The 11,113-nt window shown below is 40.9% G+C and overlaps 1 protein-coding gene across 3 annotated transcripts; it reads right to left on the bottom strand.

Annotated features, from left to right (window-relative positions):
• Positions 1-1,910: 1,910 nt before the first annotated feature.
• On the bottom strand, positions 1,911-10,617 carry LOC131193475 (zinc finger protein 268-like). Of its 3 annotated transcripts, none has more exons than XM_058173670.1 (2): positions 10,563-10,617; positions 1,911-5,216 (listed from the first exon to the last, which is right to left on the bottom strand). In XM_058173670.1, the coding sequence occupies exon 2, from the start codon at positions 5,042-5,044 to the stop codon at positions 3,245-3,247; it is 1,800 nt and encodes a 599-aa protein (XP_058029653.1). In that variant the 5' UTR covers positions 5,045-5,216; positions 10,563-10,617; the 3' UTR covers positions 1,911-3,244. The 3 variants fall into 3 exon arrangements, with proteins under 3 accessions (XP_058029653.1, XP_058029655.1, XP_058029656.1); XM_058173672.1 differs by lacking the exon at positions 10,563-10,617 and adding an exon at positions 7,606-8,899; XM_058173673.1 differs by lacking the exon at positions 10,563-10,617 and adding an exon at positions 6,162-6,676.
• Between the last annotated feature and the right edge of the window lie 496 nt (positions 10,618-11,113).

The following is an 11,113-nucleotide window of genomic DNA, read 5'->3' on the forward strand; positions in this document are numbered from 1 at the left end:
TAATTAAATGTAACATCAAAGACGTATCAGGTCTTCCTAAGATTATGGTTTTGCCTTTTCTGAATGAAAACTGTGATTTCGTCCTATGAGGTAAAAGAGTCTGGCTTCATTTCCTTTACTGTTCTAGTTTTGTTATTTAAACAACAAAATACCTTATCCCACCAGACTTGAAATCCTAGGCTTAGAAAACTTGGAACTCCGTCGCCTTCGACAAGACCTAAGTTTAACTCATAGAATCATCTATTGTAATGACCTTCCTGTTAAAGACTACTTCAGCTTTAATTGCAATAATACTAGAGCAACTAATAGATTTAAACTTAATGTCAACCGCTTTAATCTAGATTGCAGAAAATATGACTTCTGTAACAGAATCATCAGTGCTTGGAATACTTTACCTGACTCTGTGGTCTCTTCCTATAATCCTAAAAGCTTTAACCAAAAACTTTCTACTATTGACCTCACCCCATTCCTAAGAGGACCATAAGGGGCGTGCATAAGTGCACAAACGTGCCTACCGTTCCTGTCCTATTGTTTTTCTTTTCTTCTTCCTATATATATATATGCTTATACCTCCTTATATTTACTCATATATGTGTTTATATACTATATCTTTTTTGTATGATACCTACATATATTGTTGTGACAAAATAAATAAATAAATAAACTAACTTACTACACTTGCAGGGCCTAAATCTCACTAGAGGGCAGAATTCCTAGGAGGAGCCAATTTCCAGAGGAGTTAAGATTCCAGCACTAAATATTCCAAGGCAGCTTCGAAAAACCATTTGGAGGGCGCTAGTTTGTAGAAAGCTGATCAAAAGAGTCCTGGGCTCTCAATTGCTTTACACAGATTCATCTGGTGTAATTGTGCCCTTTCCTGGACCAGGAAGGATTTGCACAGGCTAGCCAAACTCTTTTTTTTTTTTTCTGTTCAAAAAGTTTTTATTAGTCAAAAAAGGTTTATACAAATACATATCAGGTATGGTAAATTTTCATTTTTCTTATCTAAAATAAGAATTTTACTCAAATTTTTTAACACATACAACAGCCATAAGGCAAGCAGGTGACACGAAGTAGCAAAGTTTGCAAATTTTAAATACGTAATAAAGAAGAGTCAAGAATAAACAGAATATCGTACAAAAGAGAATAAGGAAAACCAACACAATCCCAAATATCTTTATCACTTCCTAGTTTTGGATCTCAGAACTCTGGGTTCAGCCTGACCCAACTCCAGGGCCGCAACAGCGGCAGCCGCTTCAGCCCCATGATCTATAACCCCCGCTTCTTCAATTTCTTCGTCATCTGACTCCAGGAAGGCTTTGTGTTCCTCCACATAGGCCGTAGCCTCCATAATTGTACTGATTTTTTCGTAATGCCCTCCCGGAAAATCATCAATCCCTCTGGCATCAGCCATCTGAAGCCCACTCCCTTCTGGTACAATTTGCTTGACAAAAAATAATATTTCTTTCTTTTTTCACGTACCTGTCTGGGAATCTGCCTCAGAATGGCTATCTCCCTGCCCCTATAAATCAGTGCCCCACTCCTATGTTTTCTAAGAATTTCATCTCTCGTCTCTCTTCTCACAAATTTGACATGAACCTCTCTGGGAACTGCATGCGTGCGTGCATATTGCGAATTAACTCTATAAACTCGATCCATAGCCAAACTCTTGACTTGATCACCTCCTGTTTTGATTACTACCCTGGGACATCCACAAACTTCAACTGGTCCAGAATGCAGCAGCACAAATAGTAACGGGGGCCTCTAGATTGCCTGTGTAACATCTTTGTAATGGAGCTGCACTGGATCCATTTCTTTAAGATGCAATTCAACATGCTGGTCATCATCTTTTATGCTATTTATGATAGCAATAGCACTTAGATTGATATACCACCCCACAGGGCTTTATACCATTCTCGGTTTACAGTGTCAGCATGTTGTCCCCAACAATCTGGGTCCTCATTTTACTAACCTCAGAAGGATGGAAGGCTGACCCGACCACGAGCGCCGTCAGGATTGAATTCCAGGCTGTTGGCAAAGTTAGCCGGCAATACTGCACTTTAATCACTAGATGACCAAGACAGCTGTCATTATGGCTGCACCTTTATTTTTATTTATTTTTTTTCATCTATCTGTTCTACCAGGTCAGAGAGGGTGGACACACTGCTGGACACTTCCGGTAAATATTACCATCTGATAGGAGCTAAGAAGTATGCCTTTCCTGTTGCAGACCCTGCCCTATGAAACACTCTTCCCCATGAAGTTTGACAAGCCGTTATTCTCCTGGTCCTCTGTAAAATAAGGAAGATCTAGCTGTCCCCTAAGCCTAGGATAAGAAAAGTTGCCTCCACACAAGAAACTGGACTGGGAACCAGGTTTATATTTATTAAATTTATATGCCGCTAATCCTGAGGTTAACTTCTCCAATCTGACTCCTTGCAAGGAGATGGCATCTGCCATGAACATAATTAGCCAGGAGGCCTCGTTAAATTCAAAATTGAACAAAGGCAAGAATCAAAATGCCATCAACTTTATTAGAAGTGCCCTGTATTTGCAGGGGAAGTACATTTTAAATGCAGAGGCTTTGCATTTTGCCATCTGCTACATATGGAGGTTTATTTGTTTCTGTAATAAGGTTTTATTGCTGTAAACCTTGTGGAGTCATATGAGTTGGGCTGCCATATACATTTTGTTGCTGAATAAAAATACATAAATACATACATATTTATATCCCCGTTTATTTTATGTAGAAATAATTCAAGATGGAAAACATACCTAATACAGATCACCCTACCTTACCCCACCCCTCATGTTTGATAATAAGACATGTTTCATTAAAAGAACCATGCAAGAAATTAAATGGTAAATGACTCAGCTGGCTTTCAAACAAATCAAGAAACAAATTTCAACATTCCTTTACACACATCAAATTTTGCCCCAACTGTGATCAGGGAGGAATTTGTGCAAAACAATGTTTGTCTGCAATATGGGTAGTTGAATGGTTGCTCTCCTATGTGTAACCTTACATGATTTATAAGGCTAGTCCTAGTACTGAAATCTTTCCCACAATCCAGACATTCATAGGATTTCTCTCCTGTGTGAGTCCTCTGATGTTCCACCAGGTGAGAACGCTGCTGGAAACTTTTCCCACAACCCAGACACTCATGGTTTCTCGCCTGTGTGAATTTTCTGGTGTTTCACTAGGCTGGAACTCTGACTGAAACTTTTCCCACAATCTGGACATTCATACGGTCTCTCGTTTGTGAATCCTCTCATGTATCACCAGACTAGAACTCCGAGAGAAACTTTTCCCACAATACAGACACTCATATGGTTTCTCTCCTGTGTGAGTCCTCTGATGATCCACCAGGTGGGAATTCTGGTAGAAACTTTTCCCACAATCTAAGCACTCATATGATTTTTCTACTGTGTGAGTCTTCCGATGTCTCAAAAGGTTGGAATTCAAACTTTTCTCACAATCTGGACATTCACACGGTTTCTGTCTTTTGTGAATCTTCTGGTCTATTAGCCGGCTAGAATTCCGAAAGAAACATTTCCCACAATCACAACACTTATATGGTTTCTCTCCTGTGTGAGTCCTCTGATGTTCCAACAGGTTGTAATTCTGCAGGAAACTTTTCCCACAATCTGGACACTCATATGGTTTCTCTCCTGTGTGAGTTTTCTGGTGTTTCACCAGGTTGGAACCCTGACTGAAACTTTTCCCATAATCTGGACATTCATACAGTTTCTCTCGTTTGTGAATCCTCTCATGTATCACCAGGCTAGAACTCCGAGAGAAACTTTTCCCACAATACAGACACTCATATGGTTTCTCTCCTGTGTGAGTCCTCTGATGATCCACCAGATGGGAATTCTGCTGGAAACTTTTCCCACAATCCAGACACTCATATGGTTTCTCTCCCGTGTGAGTTTTCTGGTGTTTCACCAGGTGGGAACTCTGACTGAAACTTTTCCCACAATCCAAACACTCATATGGTTTTTCTCCTGTGTGAGTCTTCTGATGTCTCAAAAGGTTGGAATTCAGACTGAAACTTTTTTCACAATCACAACACTTATATGGTTTCTCTCCTGTGTGAGTCCTTTGGTGTTTCACCAGGCTGTCATTCTGACTGAAACTTTTCCCACAATCTGGACACTCATATGGTTTCTCTCCTGTGTGAGTTTTCTGGTGTTTCACCAGGTGGGAACTCCGACTGAAACTTTTCCCACAATCCAAACACTCATACGGTTTTTCTACTGTGTGAGTCTTCTGATGTCTCAAAAGGTTGGAATTCAGACTGAAACTTTTCTCACAATCACAGCACTTATATGGTTTCTCTCCTGTGTGAGTCCTCCGATGTTCCACCAGGTGGGAATTCTGCTGGAAACTTTTCTCACAATCCGGACACTCATATGGTTTCTCTCCCGTGTGAGCTTTCTGGTGTTTCACCAGGTGGGAATTCTGACTGAAACTTTTCCCACAATCCAAGCACTTATATGGTTTCTCTCCTGTGTGAGTCCTCTGGTGTATTGCCAGACTAGAATTCCAAGAGAAACATTTCCCACAATCACAACACCTATATGGTTTCTCTCCTGTATGAGTCCTCTGATGTTTATCCAGGTTGTCATTCTGACTGAAACATTTCCCACAATCCGGACACTCATATGGTTTCTCTCCTGTGTGAGTTTTTTGGTGTTTCACTAGATGGGAACTTTGACTGAAACTTTTCCTACAATCCAAACATTCATATGGTTTCTCTCCGGTGTGAATTTTGTGGTGTTTCACCAGGTGGGAATTCTGACTGAAAGTTTTCCCGCAATCCAAGCACTTATATGGTTTCTCTCCTGTGTGAGTCCTCTGATGTTGCACCAGGTGGGAATTCTGCTTAAAACTTTTCCCACAATCCGGACACTCATATGGTTTCTCTCCCGTGTGAGTCCTCTGGTGAATCACCAGGTTGGAATTCCAAGTGAAACTTTTTCCACAAACCAGACATCCAAAGAGTTTCTTCCCAGTGCAAGTGCTCTTGTGTCTCCTCATTTTGACTGTCCAAGGAACCTTTTTCTTCCCACTGACATCCAGTTATTTGAACTGTTTCTTTATTCCGATATTATCCCCCTTGACTTCTTAGGTAATGTTTGCTTCAGTTCCACAAACTCCATTTTTTCCAGCTCAAAATTTTGTTCTTCTTGTTCTCTCCCTTGTCTCTCATCTGTTGAGGAAGGAGAAGAGTTTTTACACTTTCTGGAGTATCTGCCCCTAAGGAGCTCCAATTCAGTCTGAAACATGCAGGGCAAGGCCTCCGGAGGACCAAATGGAGCATCGTAAGGGCAAATCAGCCCGCTCTGAGCCTCCATTTTGGCCGGCTACGTGCAGGACAAATGTTGCAGGGCCTTTGCGGATGTTCGTAAGGGTGAACTACTGCCATGGTGCTGCAAGGTTCATAGTTTTGGGAGTTGTTTGTAAACGCTAAAGGGCGCTTAACATGTAACTTTGAATGTTCGCTAAGGAAACACTCGTAACACTCGTAAGGGCCTCTGGTGGCTCAACAGGCTAATGCAGTCTGTTATTAACACAGCTGCCTGCAATTACTGCAGGTTCAAGTCCCACCAGGCCCAAGGATGACTCAGCCTTCCATCCCTTATAAGGTAGGTAAAATGAGGACCCAGATTGTTGGGGGCAATAAAAGTTGACTTTGTATATAATATACAAATGGATGAGACTATTGCCTTACACAATGTAAGCCGCCCTGAGTCTTCGGAGAAGGACGGAATATAAATTCAAATAAAAAAAACAAAACCTGGGGACTGCCTGTACAGGTAGTCCTTCACTTACAACAGTTCTTTCAGTGACTGTTTGAAGTTATTAAGAGCACTAAAAAAGTAATTTATAACCTGTTTTTTCCCACCTTTGAGTCTTGCAACATCCCCATGGTCATGTGATGGAAATTCAGTTGCTTGGCAATTGACTCATATGTGTGACTCATATTTATATTATACCCCAGTGCCCTGGGGTAACGTGACCCTCTTTCTCAACCTTCTGACAAGCAAACTCAATGGGGAAGCCAGATTCACTTGCACAGTTTGATTGATTTAACTACTGCAGTGATTCACCTAAGAAGTGTGACAGGAAAGGTCATAAAATGGGGCAAACTTACTTAATATGTTTCATTTAGCAAGAGAAATTTTGGGATCAATTGTGATCGTAACTTGAGGATTACCTGGAATGAAATACAGAACAAAACCTTGAAGTGCCCACCTCCATTGATTCCAAATATGTCTACTCAGTGGCGAAATCCAATTTTTTTTACTACTGGTTCTATGGGCGTGGGTTGGTGGGCATGGCAGGGCAAGGATACTGCAAAATCCCCATTCCCTCCCCACTCTGGGGCCAGTCAGAGGTGGTATTTGCCAGTTCACTGAATTACTCAAAATTTCCACTACTGGTTCTCTGAACTACTCAAAATTTCCACTGCCGGTTCTCCAGAACCTGTCAAAACCTGCTGGATTTCACCCCTCCATCTACTGTGTTTCCCTGAAAACAAGACCCAACCATAAAATAAGCTCTACCATATTTTGCGCCTAATAGCAATAGCAAATATTTATATATTGCTTTACAGTGCTTTTCAGCTCTAAGTGGTTTACAGATGTCCGCATCTTGCCCCCAACTATTTGGGTCCTCATTTTACCCACCCCAGAAGGATGGAAGGCTGAGTCAACCTTGAGCCTGGTGAGATTTGCCTGTGTGCTGCACCCGCTTTGTTTTTCTTTTTAACACAGGAGGCGGTGAGGATGCGGGGATCGCGGTGTGATGCCACTCCTGCCTGGCACTGTTTCACCTCGTGGTGGTAGCAACAGTCTGCCAGACACGCTACGCAGCTGCTTGTGTGGAAAAAATAAGCCCTAATGGGTCTTTTGTAGCAAAAATTAATAAAAACCCATCTTATTTTTGGGAAAACACGGTTGATAGGAGATATTATTTTTCCATCTGCATTTTTGCAAGGCCTAAACCTCACTAGAGGGCAGAATTCCTCTGAGCAGCCGTCCCAATTCCCAGAGCAGTTCCAATTCCAGCACTGAATAGTCCCAGGCAGCTTCTGAAAAACATCTGGAGGGCACTAGTTTGTAGAAAGCTGATCTAAAGAGTTCTGGGGTTTAGTTGTTGGCTCTCAGTCGCCCTCCAAACCTCTCTACATCCCAAAATTTAATGGCTGGTTTCCTTTGGCTCCCAAGGACATGGAAGCACCAGCAGGCCATAGGCTCCAAGGGAACTGGCCTCACTCCTGCTGGCCAGGACTAATTTTAAGTCTGCAAAAAGCTGTGTGTTTCTGTATTTTGCTTACCACAGAAATCTGGAAGTAAATAAAGTTACAACTAGTAGCCAGCACGGGTTTGTTAAAAACAGATCATGCCAAACCAATCTTATTTCATTCTTTGATTAAGTCACTAAATTAGGACACCAGCAAAATGCTGTAGACATTAGATTTCAGTAAGGCATTTGACAAAGTAGACCACAAGCAATTTCTTGGTAAGCTAGAAAACTGTGGAATGGACAACCTCACCACCAGATGGATTTGTAGCTGGCTGACAAATAGTACTCACCGAGTAGTCCTTAGTAGCTCAGTCTTAGGCCCGGTATGCATTATCTCTATAAATGACTTAGATGAGGGAATAGAAGGGGAACTCATCAAATTTGAAGATGATACTAAACTGACAGGAATAGACAACACCCCAGAAGACAAACTCGGAATCTTGAGCAACTTGAACAGTGGGCACTATCCAACAAAATGAATTTTAATGTGGAGAAAAGCAAAACTTTACACTTAGATAGGGAAAAAACAAAGAAGTTGAGTCTTTGGAAAAAATTCAGAGAAGAGCAACTAAGATGATCAAAGGCCTGGAGACTAAACAACATGAAGAACGGATGCAGGTTTTGGGTCTGGCTAGTCTAAAGAAAAGCAGAATTAGGGGTGATAAGATACCAGTATTTCAGTATTTGAGGGGCTGCCACTAATGAAAGAGAGAAGCAACCTGGAATTAAGGAGAAACTTCCAATCAGGGAGGACAGTCAACCAATGGAACAGCTTGTCTTCAGAAATCCTGGGAGCTCCGGGAGGTGTGGCCAGTGTCACGGGCGAAACGGTCGCAAACCCTGATGGCTCTGGGGTTTGCACCGATACCTCCCCGATCTGGGGGTCCGTCCTAATTTAGGATAGGACCACAGCTGCCCTGTAGGGGCAGCAAAGAGTGGGGGAGCCGCTGGAGCGAATGGGGGGGGGCTGCAAACCCCCCGCAGCTCCGGACTCTTTCCCCCAGACCCAAAGGGGAGGAATGCAGCCTCCATCGTGGTGGTGGCACCAAAGCTGCGGCGGCCGCAAGAATGAGCAGGAGGAAGAAGCATCAGGAGACAAATTGTTGAAGTCAAGTGAGTTATGAGCTCATGAAGAAAAAATATTTTAAAATAAGCGCAAGCACTGGGAGAAACCTTCAGTCGGGCGGCTAATTGAAGAGGAAGTGAAAGTGGAAAGAATCAATTTAATGAATACACACTCTGGAATTGAATTAGCTCTGGGGGCTTGGAATGGAAGTAGAACCCTATTTAAATAAGGAAAGGAAAAATAAATTTTTACTAAATAATGGTTTGGAAAACCCTGGAAGTGTTAATGGACTATAGATGGAAATTAAAGATATAATGAGAAAAGTATAAAAGAAATATTTGAACTGTTATTAAATAAATGTCTCAAATCCCTCTACCCTAAATCTATGGAATATTAAAGCAACCTACAAGAGAAAAATCCTGGAAGATAAATAAGTTGGACACAAAATAAAAATGAATATTTTAAATTGAGAATACAATTTAAGAGAAGATACAGTAAAGATGGAAGAAAAATGGGGAAAAAATTGTTGTTTTGGACTTAAAAGACTTAATCAACTTTCAATACAGTTAAAGAAAAACTTGGGAAAATTAACTTCCATGTACTGAAGCATTTGAGAACAAAGAAATGTTGTCACCAAAATGGCTACTTATTATTTGTGAGCTGCAACTGTTTCAAGATGACACCTAGAGGCAGAGGAAGATAGTAAGAGTCGAATAGCTTTCTTGTGACTATTCCCATGAATGATTGGCATTTTGGGACTGCGCAACAGTTTTGGAAGAGAATTTTAGATGGTGTGCTCTTGGATTACAGATCTGGAGAATTTGTTATTTAAGCAAGGATCCAAAGGCAGAGAAAGACTGTAAGAATGGAATAGCAGACTATTCCCCCAGACGTGGCACATGACATCGCTTTGAAAGGAATTAATGGCTGCTTTTAGAATCATCTAAAGAATTTAAAATAGAAAATGTTAATATCTATCTTAAAATATAAGTGACAAATGTAATAGTAAATTGATGTTTTTGGAAATGGAAGGAAAGATATTAGAATTGGGATAAGAGGGAAATGAGGGTTTTTATGTTTGGGCAAAAATTGTTTTTTCTTGCCCCTTTTTTGCTTTTCTTCTTTTTATGTATGGGTGAGGTAATGAAATGATTAGATAAAAACTTCTAAGGGAATAATTAAATATATTGTAGAAACAATTGGTGGAATTAATTAGTGAACCCCTTTTAAATAAACTTTTTGTTTGGTATTATAAATTATTAGATGAGAATTTTGAATATATGTTATTTGATTTAGAGGCCGAGGATGAAGAGAAGGGAAGAAATTGTCTATGTGATCTCTGGGCAGTTTTCAAGGAAGAGATTTTAGGTGGTCTGACCTTTGATCAATAATGTAAATGCAAAATTGAGATTGATGAAACTTGAAAACGTAAACAGATGATTTATTATTGATGTTTTGGGGAAGCAAACATGGGGACTAAATTTTATTTAAATAACTTTCAGAATGTGTTGAATTTGGAATATTTTTTAATTAGATTTGCGCAAATAAATAATTAAATTTAAGAAGGAAAGGAATATATTGTATTAGATTATAAATCTGGGTGAAATTTGATATGTTTAAAGATGTACCTGACCAATAATTTGTTCACAATGATTTTTTTATTATTATTATGTTTATAAAAAATAAAAAAACTTTTTGGCAAAGAAAAAAGAAATCCTGGGAGCTCCATCACTGGAGGTCGTTAAAAAGAGACTGGACAATCCCTTGTCTGAAATGGTGTAGTAGGTCCTCCATCTTCAGCAGGGGGCTGGACTAGAAGACCTCCAAGGTCCCTTTCACCTCTATTTCTATGTCTATTCTATCCCTAATTTTATTCCTATTCCTATTCCTGGAAGTAAAAGAAAGTAAAATCCCAGAAGAGACCAATGGCAGATCAGTCCCATAATGTTGCCAAACAAAGAACATGCCTGTAAAATACCCAAGGAATTCGTTTTAATTTGAAGGAGACTTTTTAAACCTTCCAACCAGCAGAAAATTGGGGACATCAGTTTTAAGGACTGCAGCACCGGCGGAATAAGATCCAGGGTGGGAAGGAATATGACGAAGCCTAGTTGTTACTCTGCTTTTACACAGCGGAGGAAACTAGGCGGCCCCAACTTTTCCGACCTGACCACAACTCACCTTCCAGCTGCTGCTTGGACCCTGGGAAAAGCCACCCTCCACTCCGCCCATCGCCCCTGGGAGCCGAAAGAGGAAGTTCCCCTCCCCATCTCCTCTATTCTGGTCTAGAGCCTTTCTAGCAATATTCCGTAGTTTTAACTCTATCACACCCGTTGGATGTCGGATCTCAGCCACCACCAATACCGCTATTAGAGTGGAGGATTTCCAGTGTAGTGTTAGAGCTCCATCTACTGACAGAAGACTGAAAATACGCTCATTCTGTCCCTATCTGATGCTTTTAAGATTTTTTTTTTTAAATGAAGTGCCATTTCCACTGATAAGCGACCACATCCAGAATTTTCTCCAGGACGATCGAGCCCCAGTCTGTCCTTTGGGGTTTCACAGGGATTTTGTCATCGTCACTAGAACTGAGCCTGGAGCTTCCTTTGCAAGAACTAAACCAAGGGAAAGCCTCCGTGGGGGGAACACAATGTGCCTTCAGGCAACAAGAAAGATCATCTCCATACAGAATCAGCAAAGACTATTCCAGTCAGTTCTCCATCTTGGGGGTG

This window comes from Ahaetulla prasina, chromosome 2 (genome assembly GCF_028640845.1).
Source record: "Ahaetulla prasina isolate Xishuangbanna chromosome 2, ASM2864084v1, whole genome shotgun sequence".
NCBI classification, from domain to species: domain Eukaryota; kingdom Metazoa; phylum Chordata; class Lepidosauria; order Squamata; family Colubridae; genus Ahaetulla; species Ahaetulla prasina.

What these genes read in the sequence shown, in the direction of transcription:
- LOC131193475 (XM_058173670.1), bottom strand. Translation starts at nt 5,044, where the DNA reads ATGAGGAGACACAAGAGCACTTGCACTGGGAAGAAACTCTTTGGATGT.